Source organism: Tuber melanosporum (genome assembly GCF_000151645.1).
Source record: "Tuber melanosporum whole genome shotgun sequence assembly, scaffold_57, strain Mel28".
Taxonomy (NCBI): Eukaryota; Fungi; Ascomycota; class Pezizomycetes; order Pezizales; family Tuberaceae; genus Tuber; species Tuber melanosporum.
In genome coordinates this window covers 119,131-134,965 of record NW_003299103.1, presented here as the reverse complement: position 1 = coordinate 134,965, position 15,835 = coordinate 119,131, and the positions used below count along the sequence as shown (strand labels likewise).

At 47.6% G+C, this 15,835-nt stretch overlaps 5 protein-coding genes; 3 read left to right on the top strand and 2 right to left on the bottom strand.

The window, feature by feature from the left end:
• Positions 1-664: 664 nt before the first annotated feature.
• GSTUM_00009426001 (uncharacterized protein) lies at positions 665-2,377 on the bottom strand (the record flags this gene model as incomplete). XM_002840694.2 has 8 exons in its annotated part: positions 665-852; positions 912-1,219; positions 1,268-1,537; positions 1,662-1,793; positions 1,824-1,901; positions 1,964-2,027; positions 2,128-2,226; positions 2,355-2,377. 8 exons carry the CDS (start codon positions 2,375-2,377, stop codon positions 792-794), a joined length of 1,035 nt encoding a protein of 344 aa, XP_002840740.1. The 3' UTR covers positions 665-791.
• Positions 2,378-4,092: 1,715 nt separating this feature from the next.
• Positions 4,093-5,137, top strand: GSTUM_00009425001 (uncharacterized protein). XM_002840693.2 has 3 exons: positions 4,093-4,457; positions 4,537-4,659; positions 4,810-5,137. The coding sequence occupies exons 1-3, from the start codon at positions 4,193-4,195 to the stop codon at positions 4,815-4,817; spliced, it is 396 nt and encodes a 131-aa protein (XP_002840739.1). The 5' UTR covers positions 4,093-4,192; the 3' UTR covers positions 4,818-5,137.
• A 5-nt stretch (positions 5,138-5,142) lies between these two features.
• On the top strand, positions 5,143-7,658 carry GSTUM_00009424001 (uncharacterized protein; the record flags this gene model as incomplete). XM_002840692.2 has 2 exons in its annotated part: positions 5,143-5,263; positions 5,293-7,658. 2 exons carry the CDS (start codon positions 5,143-5,145, stop codon positions 6,744-6,746), a joined length of 1,575 nt encoding a protein of 524 aa, XP_002840738.1. The 3' UTR covers positions 6,747-7,658.
• Positions 7,659-7,697: 39 nt separating this feature from the next.
• GSTUM_00009423001 (uncharacterized protein) lies at positions 7,698-10,554 on the bottom strand (the record flags this gene model as incomplete). XM_002840691.2 has 5 exons in its annotated part: positions 7,698-8,173; positions 8,246-8,793; positions 8,846-10,124; positions 10,176-10,258; positions 10,342-10,554. The coding sequence occupies 5 exons, from the start codon at positions 10,552-10,554 to the stop codon at positions 8,074-8,076; spliced, it is 2,223 nt and encodes a 740-aa protein (XP_002840737.1). The 3' UTR covers positions 7,698-8,073.
• Positions 10,555-11,967: 1,413 nt separating this feature from the next.
• On the top strand, positions 11,968-15,623 carry GSTUM_00009422001 (uncharacterized protein). XM_002840690.2 has 5 exons: positions 11,968-13,151; positions 13,213-13,896; positions 13,950-14,056; positions 14,105-14,240; positions 14,300-15,623. The coding sequence occupies exons 1-5, from the start codon at positions 12,873-12,875 to the stop codon at positions 15,221-15,223; spliced, it is 2,130 nt and encodes a 709-aa protein (XP_002840736.1). The 5' UTR covers positions 11,968-12,872; the 3' UTR covers positions 15,224-15,623.
• Positions 15,624-15,835: the final 212 nt, after the last annotated feature.

Genomic DNA, 15,835 nt, shown 5'->3' with positions numbered 1-15,835 from the left:
CAAGACGTTGGCATTTTTTCCCCCATCAAATAGCTTTTCCGCAACACGCCAGTTGAAGACTGTTAAGACTTTGCGGTACATCAGTTGTTACGAGAACTTTGCGGACACGAGCATGCATTGCTGCTATATCCTCTTTTAATACTACTGCAATACATCATATAATACATGAAACCTCACAAAAACTAAAGGAATATCTATAAATTATATATGTGACTCACTCCGATAACAAGGTACAGTACTAGGAATAGAAACGCGGTTTTGGCAAATGCGAGCTCACAAGCGCACTAATAGAGATAGTTGTACAAATATCGAGACCTGTAAACCTTACCATTATGAATGTATTACAAAAGCCCAAACAATTCATGTATTTGTACTAATTGGTATGATACTATGGTTATGTCCATATTCTAGTATATATCCACCGCGTACCGCAAACGGCTCGGCATTTACAGGTAGCGGTCGATATGTATATTTCTGATAACAAAAATTTGGTGAAAGTTCTCGTCGCAATTCGCAGCGATAACGCGAATATATTTATCGACTACTCGAGTGTATAAGTGAATTATACAAGTTTTATCTCCCGATATCGAAACAGAAACTGAGTGCTGTTTCTTATTTGGTAGTGGTGGCAATTGATAATTAGATTGAAAGAGGCAAGTCTCGATTTTTGCATTTTAAACACATTAATTTTATATAGGAACATAGAGGCAAATATTGCCTATAAGCTATCAGCTATCGAGCATAACACCCTACAAAATTCAAGCAATAGAGAAACTGAAGGTATTCCCTATCTATTTAGCATCAACTTTTGCGATATATGAGATGAGGTCGAGAACCCGACGAGAGTAGCCCCTACGATATTTTAGTCATATTCACATGGTCCTGTAAGGGCGTTCTCCCAAGAAACCTACCATTCGTTATCGTACCAAGCAATCAGCTTGACAAAATTCTCATTCAATGGAATCCCTGCTTTCGCATCAAAAATACAAGATGCTTCGTGACCGTTCAAATCACTAGACACTAGCTCATCCTCGGTATACGCAATTATTCCTTTATAAGGCCCTTCAGCGGCCTCTCTAACAGCCTTTTTGATCCGATCATAACTGGTGCCATTCTTGAGACGAATTGTGAGATCAACCACAGACACGTTCTGGGTAGGCACACGCATAGCCATGCCCGTAAGTTTCCCGTTAAGCTCTGGTATAACTTTACCAACAGCCTGTGATAGTCAGAAGAGTCCATATTGGATACCCAATCAAACAATTACCTTGGCTGCGCCAGTGCTACTAGGAATAATGTTGGTCGCAGCAGCTCGGCCTCCACGCCAGTCCTTGGCCGAAGGCCCATCCACAGTCTTCTGGGTAGCGGTATAAGAATGAACAGTGGTCATCAATCCCTCAGCAATCCCAAATTTGTCGTTGATAACCTTGGCTAACGGAGCCAAGCAGTTGGTAGTGCAGGAAGCATTGGAAAGGATTTCAACGTCTTTAGAATATTTTGCAAGATTGACCCCGCAAACAAACATAGGAGCATCGGCCTGTGCCGAGTAAGCATTTCAGTATCAACGCAAATATGTGCTCTCAGAGTACTCATACCGAAGGTGCAGCTCTATATTCTCCGTCAGCAGGCACGGCATAATTTCATAAACCCTGGGCAAAAACATACATAACAACTTTCTTGGCGCCACCCTTCAAGTGAGGTTTAGATTTTTCAGTAGTAGTGAAAACTCCAGTGGATTCAACGATATACTCTACTCCAGTGTCTTTCCAGGGGATATTTACCGCATCCTTCTCCTAATACATTTTAACAATTTTGTCATTGACAATTAGGTCTCCAGAGTCATTTGAAGAAATATCTCCCTTGAAGTTTCCATGAACCGAATCGTACTTGAGCATGTAAACCTGCTCAAACGTTCAATAACGTATTGCGCAAAAGCAACTAGAGCAGACAGAGGGACTCCTACAGCATATTTAGGATCGATAAATGGATCGTTTACAGCCACGACATCGATGTCATCGTGCTCGATACTGATAATCCGTTCAGTCAGTAGGCGCTGTTTAGGGGCAAGCAGACACAGCTCAGTCGTTTCCCGTAAAATAATCCGCCCCGTCAAAGAAACAGGGGAACAGAAATGAGGGTGAGAGTGGGATAATCAAGATCTTACGCGTTACGGAAAACCTAGCAACAATCAATTCGCCAGTATCAGCCCAAGAATGCTTTCGCGTACTTCAGAGGCCATGTCAGCTCAATCGCTAGCCATGGAAAACTCACGATACGGCCAATGCGCCCGAAACCACTTTGTGATACACATCAGTACCATGGCTAAATAAAGAACAATCACTTATTGGACTTACTTGATTCCAATTTTGGCAACCATCTTACGGAGCCTGCTAATGCTGATGCAACTTATTTCTGAGTCCAGGTCAGTTTGCCCCCTGGAGCCCTCCGAGCTTGAGTTATCGGGTTAATGGACAAACCTTTGTGAGTTAGTGATATATGCGATGAAAGTTATGGGATTGAAGCTTGGGACGGGAGGGAGAGACTTTATGCACTCAGGATGGACTGGAGGGAAATCCTGAAGCTGACCCGTAGTCTACCACCGGTAGACTATTGCTGCACTTCGGGGAGGAAGCATAGCGTCATCCCCTTCACATCACACCTCGATAAGTTATCGGCTGCATGTGTGGGCCGCGGGAGTGCTGTACGCGTTTCAGTATTCGGATATGTGTGCTGTCCAGGAGTTCCTCTATCATAGAAGCTAATTACCTGCTACTACTGTACCACTCTATCAAGTTCACTCGAGCGCTAGCGTATTTAAGATGCCATCGAAAATCAACTATCACTCCGAATTAGGCACGAATTCTGCAAGTATCGGTACCATACCGTATATATGCACAGTGCCAGTACATTGGAAGCTTCCCTTCCTTCCGGGACGCCGCGGAGTTAACGCAACTCGCAGTAGTCTGATTCACTGCGGTCCGTTGGCATTCCCAGGCGCACTCAGTATTGCTATGATACCGGTAGTCTATCATACTACGATTGTTCACACCCTGGCAGTGATGTCAGCAAGTGTCACCCAGCTGCCCCCGGTTAGGTCACTCAGTCGTCCCCCCCAAAATCGGAGGTAAGGGGCAAGTTTACCGGTACTGTTTCCCCCCCCAAACCGCTAAAGGTGCCAAAAGCATAAAAGAGCTGCAGTGCTCGAGTACGTCGAAAGGTTAATCTCGCACAGCACCGGTGCCTGGAGGGACGATCATTATTCTTTTGAAATTGAAGCGTTCCTACTTTTACGAGTAAGGACCCGCTGCAGGCTACAGGTACCGGGTATGACTTGAGTAGTACTGTACTCGAGTGCGAGTGCAATACCGGTAGGCAAGATGCTTGCATTGGTGTCTCAGCTGAGTGACGAATTGGCGGTGGCAGGTGGGGTCGTGGGTGGGGTGGATTCAATGAAAATGACGGCTGATCTGCGTCCTCGCTGGAAAGGCAAACAATAAGTTACCCGTAGTCCAAGCCACTGGCGACTTAAGTTAAGTCAAGTCAAGTCGGGTGCCAACGTCTGTGCCCTCCAGTCTGTTCTCGAGTATTGGCAATGTAGGGTATACCAGTACAAGTACTAGACGAGTACTTTGCTGTGGTCTGAATCTCTCACCGCACACGAATACGAGTAGACCCACCAGCACTGTGCTCGAGTATGGTACCGGTACAAGTGCTGTACCCACCCATATTTTCATTGCAATCCCTCAGTTACGGGCGAGCCAGTGAAAGGGATGGGAATAAGCAACTTACATGCGTACATATAGATACATATATACCGGTACATACATACATACGGTATCATATGTTGTGCAGAGTCTTGGGATCGATGCCCGTTAAAACGCCTGCTTATCGCAAGAATTCAGGGTATCTGGTAGAAAATAATGGAAACAATATAATTGTCGCTGTTTTCCCCCACTGAACTAAAGTACCGGCGCCGGTATTACCTGGCCAGAGGTTTTGGTCGACGGTCGTTCGCTTCCATTCTTGCTCTACCGGTGGAGGGAAGCGTCTACTCTCTGCCATCCCACAATCATACGACCCGCTTCCGACCATCAAACATCCCTCCCCAAAACACACCCCCCATCATCGCAATCAGCCAGAACATCAATCTCCCCTCGTTTCCTTCTCTCTGTAGATACCAGAATTCTCAGCCATGTTGCGCAACACAGCCCTACGGGCCGCAAGATTGGCTGTCCCCGCTTCTCCCTCTACTTCTGTCCTGGTTCGTCATGTTCCTGCTGCTACCGGAGTCGTCCAATCCCGCAGCGCTAGTCACGCCGTATCGAACGTTACCCTCGCCGATATCGAGAAGAGATGGGAGTCCATGCCTCCGAACGAGCAGGCCGATTTATGGATGTCTTTGAGAGATAGAATGAAGGGTTCCTGGGGTGAATTGACTCTGCAGGAAAAGAAAGCCTGTAGGTTTCCCTTTCCGTCCTCCGGATATCTACAACTTGGTCCGGAATTTTCGCTCGCTAACTGCTCAACTACAAACAGCCTACTGGATCGCTTTCGGTCCTCACGGCCCCCGCGCCATCCCCCCCGCAGATGAGGGCAGGAAGGTTCTTTACTATACCCTCGCTGGTCTTGCTGCCTCGTTTGCTCTCTTCTACGGTACCCGTCTCATGGCAAGACCTGCCCCGAAGACTGTGAACCGGGAATGGCAAGAGCAGACCGACGAATACCTCAAGGAACAGAAGGTGGAGCCTCTTACCGGCTATGCGTCGCCGGATTATAAGGGCAAGGGAGCTGCACGGAACTGATACTCAGTCTCTTAGTATCGCGTTGTGGGGGGTTTTCATGGTGGATGCGATTTAGTATTCGGGGGATGCTATTGAAACAAGAACAAAAAAAGAAAAAAAGAAAAGATAAAACGGTACGGACAGACAGATATCTTTTGTGCGAATTATCTTTTACCTAGTCAATTACAAAGCGATCGTCAATTTCTTCATCAAACCCTCCACGTTTACCCCCCACCCTTCCACCTGTATCTCCTAAACCGCTGTAAAATTTATCCTCCATGGTTCTCATTTGTTTTCCTCCCAGGTCTTTTCTGTAAGTAGCATTGAAATAGAAGCCCTTTTGGCTTTTTCCTAAATTATTATGATACCATTCGTCATTAAAAATTTCTCGTATGATGTTTGGAGTTTGGATTGGATTAACATACAATGGGTGGGGTTGGGCCCTTTTTTTCTTGTTTTAATTGGGCTTTCCTACGATTTGCGTGCAACCAGCTCGAGTTAACTTAACCAGTCCCGCCTTACCAACAACCGCCTCACTCCAAGCTCCTTGAAGCATCCCCACAAAACGCCTCCATCAAAATGGTTCGCAGCAGAAAACGAAGGCATGACGATACAGACGCTATCACCGTCAGCAGCCCGTCGAGAAAGGAGTCCAAGAGATCAAAGGGTTGCCCCGATTACCTCACGTGGGGCATCCCGAAAACGAAGGGTTTGCCTCAAGATGAGAAAAGAAGACAGGAACAGCGTCACGAAGCTGATGAGTCTGGCCGTGCTCAATCCTCCATCTTCAGCAGTGATGTTTGCTCGGCTCGCAAGCCACCAGCTCTAGATATCTCCCAGAAGTTCGATGCCTTTGGTTCCGCTTTTGCGGAGCTCATCCTAGCGGCTCCTAACGTTAACATGGAGAAATGTCTTGGTGACGAGAAGGCTAACTTCTTTACGGCTGTGCGGATGATGTTCGAGACTGGAGATCTGCCGTGGTTAGATGAATACATGAAGAAGGCAAAGGAGGCGCGGGGGAATTCAGAGAAGTCGAAGAAAACCCCACCTGCAAATGGAAACAACCCAACAGGACCTCTCAAAAACGCAGTTCCCAAAGCCTCTGACAGCTCCCCTTCAACATATACCCCGCCATCAACCACAGACCCAGCCTTGCTCTCCCCCTCGTTCTCCTCCTGGCCCCCTCCTCTCCCGGAGATCCACAGCGACGAACTCCGTCAGCAAGCCTTTACACATAAGTCCTTCATCAAAGGGGAAGACGCCGGCCTACCGGGTATCGAACAGCAACACTATGAGCGTCTAGAATTTCTTGGCGACTCCTACCTCCAATCTATCACCTCCCGAATCCTCTATAACCGCTTTTCTAAACTCCGCGAAGGTCCCCTCTCTGATATGCGGCAACAACTAGTTGCTAACAGGCCCCTCTCCACATACGCGACGATCTACCGCTTTCATGACAAAGTTCGTGAGTCCAAGGGCCAGAACACAGCAGCACCTGTAGCTCTAGTCCACAACTCCCGCGGAACCTACAAGGACATGGGCGTCAACAAGACCCTCGCGGACTGTTTCGAAGCATACATAGCTGCTATTGTGCTCGACTCCCCGAACGGCGTGGACATTGCACAGCGTTGGCTTACGGAGTTGTTCGAGCCGAAGTTGAAGGAGATGGAGACCCAGCATGCGTCTGTTGGTCCGGTTGACAAAATGGCGAAGCAGACGTTGAATACTATCGTTGGGGGGAATAGAGCTACAGTGGAATACGTATGGACCGACGGGGAAGGCGGGAATAAAGGCGGTTACTGGATCACAGTGTATTTGACTGGTTGGGGCTTTAATAAGAGGGAGATTGGATCCGGGTGGGGGAATAACAAAGGGTACTATATCTCACTCCCTTCTTTCTTTCTCCCCATAATACATACTCGAGTAGAATCCATTCATCTAGCTAACGTTTTGAGAAAACAGTGAAGCAACCCTCCGCGCAGCAATGAATTGCATATCCAACCCAGAATTTTGCAAAGAAATGACTGCCATTAAGTCCAAGTACCTCGGACCAAAGCCTCATCCTCTCCCACCAAGCAACGCGCCATTTATTAGACAAGTTAGTCCGGAATACATCCCACCGGAGTAGCCTTTCCTGTTCCCCTCTCAACTTCTCCTGTCCTTTCTTTATTGTTTTTTCTTCACAAAATAGGGAGAGTCCTACTTCCACCTACTAGTTTCTATACTCTTTCGCCTTTCCTCCCCCCACTAGAACTGGGATGTCCCATATTATCTTAGGCTTTGTTTGGCACGGTGCGATATAGGAAACGCCATTATTCTTGCAGTTTCGATCCTTGCTAAAGCTCAAATTCTCTTGACCAAAGAGCACGAAAAAAGCCATACCTACAGAGCAGCTGCCTTGCTGATAGCGGTGATCAAAACAAAAATCTAGCACGGGGCCCGCAAGCTTACTGTAACCAAAGTGCAATGCTAAAATATTTTATTTGCAACAAAAATGTCATGAAAATCTAAAAAACGCGATATTCGTTGTGTGCCAAGCAGGGTCTTATCTTTTATTTCATTTTTATTTCCCATTCTCTCTCCTTTCACTTGCTTACTCTTCACTTTTTTTACCTTATTCATTGATTAAATCTTAACGTTATTTCATTTCGTATGTTGGAGAGACAGAGAGAAAGGAGGGAATTGGGTCTCTGTTTCTAGATGGTGATGTTATGGGCGTCCTTTCCCCCATTTAGGTTTTCATTTCTCCTTTGGGGTCCGGGTTGGCTTATACATTCTCATAACACATTCTTATGTTTCGAAATTATGGATCTCAGGGAAAGGGGGAAAGGTGGTGGCTTTATTGTAATACGATGAATGATAAATATTCATCATATACTTTGGGGGATCTGATTTTGACAGTTGGGGAAACGTGAATTTGGAGAAACCCTCCACGCACGGTATCATAATATTAGATTATTGCATGATTGCAACGACCTGATAATCCTACCGGTATCTATAGACCCCCACCCCCATCATTATTTTTCCATGATACCAACCTTAAGTGTCTAATGTATAACAACGACAGCATCCAACAGAGCAAGTGGTATAAAACATCAAATGTAAACGAAGTTTATAATTACACTAAGGGATGCCCTCCCCTCCCCCTGTTTCTCCTTTCCAACCAACGCTGGGACACCACACTAGCTATATGGTTTGCAAGAGTATAAGAAAAGAAATTTAACAAGGAAAAAATGGAGAGGGAAAAAAACAAAGATGGCATTCATTCTATTTAACAACGACATCTAAGGGGTTACCCACTTGCGGCATACGCCGCGTCTCCAGGGCTGGGATCTGCCTCGATACCACTCCTAGTCATCTTTGCAGCGGAGCATCTGGACATTGTCGGGGAGCTATACACAAACTTTTGTCAATACCATTGCCACCGCCCCGCTAGGAACGAGTCCTGAGGTAGGGGAACAAACCTCCTGGAGATGGCATCCGTAAAGTAGAAATTCTCGATTACCCTCCTCAACGGTGCCCCACCGGCCTCTGCGCCCTTATTCGCATCAACTATCTGCACTTTATTGCCCACCGTAGCGAGGGACGCGGGCTCAACAACGTCGTAGTGTGTCAGCGCCGGTGAGATCCCCTCCATGCGAGTCCTCAACCCGGCCAAAGAATCGTAGGGCAAAGTGACGCCCAAGAACTCACTCGCCGCACGGATGATTTTCCAGTCCTCGCGAGCGACGCCCGGAGGGCCGGTTGCTGCTCTGGTTAGTTGGGCACGGCCTTCTGTGTTAACGTATGTCCCGGACTTTTCGGTGTAGGCCGCACCGGGGAGGACCACGTCTGCGTATTGGGCCCCGACGTCGCCGTGGTGACCTTGGTAGACCACGAAGGCGCCCTTGGGGATATCGTTGGGGGTTATCTCGTCGGCACCTAGGAGCCAGATAATCTTGGGCGTGGTTTGGGAGATCGTGGGGGAGGATGAGACGAAACCGATGTCGTAGGCCCCGGCGCGGGAGGCGGCCTGAGTTTATGTTAGAATTATGTATGGTAGAGCCGGGGAGGCGGTGTCATACACGTTGGAGAACGTTGTACCCATTCCATTCTGGAGAAATGATCTTGCCGGCATTCTTATCTACGAATTGACCAATGATCTCGTAGAAGGCTTTTCCGTCTGTGTGCTCTGTGACTCCGCTACCTACGATAATCATGGGCCTCTTGGCAACTAGCAGCTTCTGGCCAAATTTTCCAGCTAGAGCTTTCTTCAGGGAAGTGGCGTCCTGGCCAAGATGCTCGATATGAAATATGTTGTCAAAGTTCTCACCAACAAGTCCAATTTCAAGGTCAGATCGGAGCCATTGTTTCCTGATTCTAGCGTTCAAAACCGCGGCCTCGTGTCTAGGATTGGTTCCCACAAGGAGTATGGCATCTGCTTCCTCTACACCGCAGATCTTAGAGTTAAATAGATAGTTAGAGCGAATATCGACACCGTGTGCTGGGGGTTGGTTTCCAAGCGGCTGGTCAAGAGCGAGATTCTCTGACCCAAGTCTGTTAATCATATCCTTGAGCGCCACCAAAGACTCTGCCTCAACAAGGTGACCAGCAATAGCCTTGACCTCATCGCCCTTAGGCTGAAGCCTCTGAAAGGCCGACGCAACCTCCGCGAGCGCTTGTTCCCAAGTAGCCGGAATGAACTTGTCGTCCCTCCTTACCAAAGGCATAGTCAATCGCTGGGTCCTAAGTCCATCACAAGCAAAACGGGTCTTATCATTAATCCATTCCTCGTTAACATCATCGTTCAATCGAGGAATAACACGCATGACTTCCATCCCCCTAGCGTCCACACGAATAGCCGATCCCAAGGCGTCGAGCACGTCAACTGATTCGACAGGCTTTAGCTCCCAAGGCCTCGCACGGAAAGCGTAGGGCTTCGAGGTCAAGGCTCCAACAGGGCAAAGATCGATAACGTTTCCTGAGAGTTCCGAGTCGAGATTCTTCTCCAAATAAGTACCGATTTGCATGTCATTCCCTCTTCCAGTAGATCCAAGTTCGGGAGCACCGGCAACATCATTGGCGAATCGAATACAGCGGGTACAGTGAATGCAGCGATTCATAGATGTCTTGATAAGAGGTCCAATATTCTTATCCTCCACAGCACGTTTTCCGCCAATCTCATGGAAGCGGCCTCTGTCAGCGCCATAGCGCATTGACTGATCCTGCAAGTCGCATTCACCTCCTTGGTCGCAGATAGGGCAGTCCAGTGGGTGGTTGGCAAGCAAGAATTCCATTACTCCCTCTCGAGCTTTGTGTACTACTGGAGAGTTAGTCTTGACTAGCATACCAGGTTGTACAGGCCTGTAATACGGTCAGTAAGTGTATTTCCAAATCAAGATCCCACTTAACAACCAAGCACAAGACGCCACCGGCTTAGGCACCCTCTCAACCTCAACCAAGCACATACGGCAATTTCCAGCAATCATCAACTTTTCCTGTTGAAGCCATCAGCCTCCTGATCCGATATTTTGTTCAATATTTTTTCCTTTTGCTAAAGCAGTAGTCGAGGGGGTGTTACATGATAGCAATACCGGGGGATAGTAACCCCCGCCTTCTCGCAAGCCTGAATCAGAGCCGCTCCAGCCTCAATTTTGACCTTTTTTCCGTCAATGGTGATTTCCACCTCGTCAAAGGCTCGTAGAGTGGAGGAGAAGGTCCTTCGTGGCGCCGGTGAAGTTGCGAGAAGTCGGCCCGAAGGCTTCAGGCTCCGCAATAACCCCTGAAGCATCATCGCAGATGAATTGAGGTGGACAGAAAGGAAGGAGGGGAGATAGATGAGGAGCCTCAAGACGTTGTACTGCAGCGGGACCAATGGCATTCCTGTAATACAAATCATGTTATTACTAATCCGGTAACATCCGGCTCACAGATGGTCACTCGTCACAAGGCAAATTTGCACCACTACCAGGCGATGCTGGAGCGCCTATGTAGTCTAGATGGCTCCCGGGGTCCCGTCGCACATTTTGCGCTATCCTGTGGGTTTCATTTGCTTTTTCATAGGAGCCAAACCAGCCGGCAAAGGTTGTAATGCAAGCGTCAAGGGTAAACCAAGGGTCGAGTACAATCTTCGTGTATTCTGCTCAAGCACATAAACTCATTTTCTTATATGATATCTATGGTATAATACGCCTTGGGGCGTATTCAAGGTTGAAGCGGTAACATGGGCTTGAGGAGAAACTTTGATATTCAATTCGAGGATTGGCTCCGCTTATGGCTTTGTGGCTGGTAATACTTCGGGATGACAAGAGGGCACGATATGTTCTCACCCTGAAGTGCTTCAAATCACGTAATGGTGCACCGAGAGGAAGGATCCCTTATCTAATAGAGCATCGATCCGGAAAAGGGTGACTTATCAAACCTCCTGTGGAATCGGATTTATTTACATTTTGGGAGATAAGTTAAAAATTTAGTTCAAGGGAGTGTCGCACACGGTATCACCGTCAACATTCTAACTGGGGAGGGCCCAGGATAGTCTCTCATCCTTTTTGCAACCTGGAGGCGAGAACAGAAATTTTATATATGACAGGCCAAGCCTTGGCATGATATTAAACCAGATATTAGGGTTCCTAGACTCACGGCTCGCTATATTCCTCGAATTCAATCATCCTTATGATACCAATCATTGAAGTCTAAGAACGACACTATCTCCAGAATAATTCGGGTGGGGTCAATGACCATGGAATATATCGCTGATCTACTTGTATAGATGCCCCCAATTCTGTCAGGCACCTCCCAAAAACCTTGCGGAATTCGATCAACCTGTGCACTTGTATCGAACTGAAATTTGTGGGTGAACGGTCAACAGCATCGCCTCTCGCAAAGTGACAACCTCTCAACACATCATACAAACTAAAAATAGGAGAGCTTTCGGAGAAAATTGGCAACTGGGCCCCAACGGGGGCTGGGCTAGCCTTTCTAATCTTTATTCGCTGCACTTGAGCCTTCAAGCCTGATTATGTTCCGGTACCCTTGGGAGGCAACCTTCGACCTCGGTGTGGAAAGACTCTAATATCAAGATAAAGTTTACTAGCCCTCCCCACACAAGGTTCAGGCAGTGAGCCATGTTACAGAAAGGGTATTATAGCTGATAACATAATAAATTTATAGTTTCGAACAAAATTATGGGCCCGGCAACCCATCATCTCTCCAACAAGAACTCTCCACTACTTCACAGTAGACTATCCGAGAAGAACCAACACAGTACAATGAATAGACCAGAGGGGTGTCATTTACCTGATAGACTGAGTTCCCCTGTCCCTATTATAGCTAATTTACCCGTTGGAGAAACTCATGATCCTCTAGCTAGCAAGTACGAGTATCCCTTGCCACGATCGAATGCCTAACCCTTTGAGGGCAAACATCTAGTCACGTGCCAATCATTGAGAGTCCAATGAACACTCGCAAATCAAATAGAAATAGAAAATAAAAATCTCAAGGAGCGCTGATCTTTTTTTTTCATTGATCCCGTGGCATCCTGCTACACAAGTCTATTCAAACAGTCATGGGGATTCAATACCGGCAGTAACTTAAAAAAAAAAAGTCGAGCAAGGAGGGGGGAGCTGGGGACGGGGTGAGCAAACCGAACCCTAGGCCCATCCACACGCACTAGTACATATCTGGAAAAGAGCCAAAATTAATAAGCGACAAACCTTCTCTGTCTCTTCTCCCACCTTTCAATCTGACGACAGGAAGTAACTCAACAAACACTCATTCGCCTCCTCCGCAAATTCTCTCCTTGCTATTCACACCTGCTCTGCAACTACCACCTAAAGCATAAGCCATCTCGCTGCATTTCAATAAACCTCCTCGCTGCGGCAGTCATCTTTCGCCTCGAATCAACATTTCATCAACCATTACTTTGCTCGCCGCCACCTGAATCTTCTCCTCCACCCCGATACGGCATCTGCTCGAATTGACTCACCTTAGCGTTTAGGCTTTTTCCGCAGCCACTTCAACACAGTCGGTCATTGTGGAATAATAAGCCACACCGACTGTGTCGTAGTAGCTGCTTTCCTTGGGACCCTGTGGTCCCGAAAAACCGGCATAATCATGAACAACTACACTGTGGTGCCTGCGGTCCCAAGCAGCACTCAACCCCGGGGGAGAAGAGAGGGCGCTGTTGCATATGTTCCGCCTCCGGCCGTACCAATGGGTCTTGCACCTCAACGCCCAGCGATGCAAGTGCCGTCTCCCCCGGTCGTTGTTACGTCCTATCCGACACTACCACCCGTTCACCATGTTCCCCAAGTAGTCCCTCCCCCGCCACCACCACCTCCGCCACCACCACCACCGGCACCCGTACAATTCTCTAGGCCGGCACACGTCGAGGTACTCCTCCCAAATTTCCGCGTGTTCATTTGCACTTGCTTAACAATTTTTCTTATTCTAGCTCCCATGGTACTCCTCCCCCGATGAAATCTTTCCAGCCAGAAGAAGACGGCGCCCTCTGCCCAAACATGTTGAGATTTCGACGAAAAACATTGCGAATGTCCCGGATATTCCGGTCGATCTACAGGTCCAAGAAACTCCTACTGCTATTTCAAGGTCGCAGCCAGATATCTCAGAATTACCTACCCCGGAGACCACGCAACCCTCGTCTGAGATAGGATCTGCGAACCCCTCCACACCAACATCTACCGCGCCCCCATCTGCCAGCACTGCCGTCGTTCACAAACTCGTGCCCGCGCTACCTCTAATACCACCAGCTGTGCCCATGATAAAACCCAAAGCTCCTAAAGCAGCAAAGCCCACGGAGGCCAAGGAAGCCCATATTGAACCTCCCCAACCCACCCCTTCTCCAGAAACCACTACAAAAGCCGCCCCAACACCGCCTACGGCAGTTGCACCCGCAGTCCCTAAGTCGTGGGCTGAGCTGGTCAAGACCACGCCGGTAAAGGATACTGAGAGCACTAGAGTAGCAGTCATTCAACCTAATGGGACATCAAATGGGAAAGCAGGGTCCATCACGCAAATCTTAAATGATTTCCAAATTAGGCCTACCGGATCATTTACCATTCCGTTCCTTGAACCGCGTGGGTTGCTCAATACTGGCAATATGTGCTTTATGAATGCTGTAAGTGAAATCATTCTCTTTACTCATCGATACCAGCACTAAATGTTCTACAGGTCTTGCAAATGCTGGTTTTCTGTGGCCCTTTTTACTACTTTTTGGATCGTGTTGCAAAAGAGGCCGCTCACAGCTTCAAGAATGAGACCCCACTTATTGACGCCATGTTTGTCATTCTAGTGGCACTCGGAATGCAGTAGCTAATAGTGTATAGGATAATGTTCATGCGCGAATTTCACGCCACTCCAATGACTGCTAAACAAGAGGACCTAGATGCTCTAGGAGAGCCTTTCGCGCCAGAATTTCTCTACGAAGTTATACGTAACACGAAGAGCTTCGCACATATGAGGGTAAGTTCCGCCTCAATTATCCAGGGGGCTAGGATGTATGGATTGCTAATTATCTGCAGAGAGGACATCAGCAAGATGCAGAAGAGTTCTTGGGATTTCTGTTGGATGGGCTCCATGAAGAAGCGGTCAAAATGATGATGAAATCCGATGGAAATGGTCCCTCGAGCATAAGCGGTGACTCTTCACTGGACGATACAGACGAATCCGGGTGGATGGAGGTTGGTCACAAACAAAAGACCGCGACAACCCGCACCACTGAGATCTCAGAGTCACCTATCACCAAAATATTTGGAGGAAAACTTCGATCAGTGTTCCATGTTCCAGCGCTCAAACCTTCCGTCACACTTGAACCATACACTCCATTACAGTTAGATATTCAAGCGCCGGAGGTTCGATCTGTGGTCGACGCTTTAAAACATCTAACTACGCCTGAGAAAATTCAAGGCGACTTTAAGTCACCCAAGGGCCCCAACGTCGCCGCTAAAAAGCAAGTTTTTATTGAAACTCTTCCTCCTGTCCTGATTCTACATCTCAAACGATTTCAGTATGATAACACCGGGGGTACTCAAAAAATTTGGAAAAAGATTGGGTATCCCCTGGTGCTTCAAATCCCTTCTGAGGCTATGAGTCAAGCACAGAGAGCAGGACCATCTGCGAAATATCGACTAATTGGGGTTGTTTACCACCACGGAAAATCGGCTAGCGGTGGTCACTATACAGTGGATGTTCTACGTCAAGATGCCAAAAATTGGATCAGACTTGATGACACTGTGATTAGAAGGGTACGTTCTGAGGAGGTTGCAGTCGATGTTAAGGACCTCGGATCACACAACATACCCGACGGAGAAGAAAATGACGGTTGGGTCAATGGATGGGAGGAGGTAACGGCCAATGGGAGCGGTACTGCAAATAAGGGGGAGGGCGCCAGATACATCGGAAAGGATACTAAGGTGGCGTATATCCTTTTCTATCAAAAGCTTTGATTTCGGAATCTTCCGAAAATGTTGTTTAGTTTTCTTGATACATTGATTTTTATTCTCTCTTTTTTTCTTTTTTCACTGTTTCTTTCCTATCAGCGTCATTTCTCGGGCTTTCTTTTTGGACCCCCTGATCTGGGTGCGACGAAGAGCAGAAAATGGGCATTGAACGGAAAAAGGTTTGGAAAAAAGGTCATGGCGGTTAGGGTAGGTGCATAGTGCTTTATTTATTCCTTTTTCCCTCTTCTTCGAATCGATCTTATCAATCGGAGCGTTTTGTGTGCGGTCATGGTACTTGGTTCCTTTTGTGATTATCTTCATTACCTTGTGTACTATGGCTATTTTCGTTTTTTTTTGGGGGGGTGGCCGGAGCAAGTACTCGGGCCCGTTACCGATATTAGCCTTGTTAGTGCGGATGGTGAGATGATGGTATTTACCCAGCGCCAAACAGATAGCCAGAGGGGCTCGGTGTCAGGGACGGATTTTCCGGAACTACGAGCGGGCGAGTGGATAGAGGTGGGCATAGTCCGTTTGCATGCCAGCGGTTGCTATGTATGTAAGTGGGCAATCTAACATCGATTAGTTAGTCTATGGTGGCGCACATGCCGCAGTAGTCGA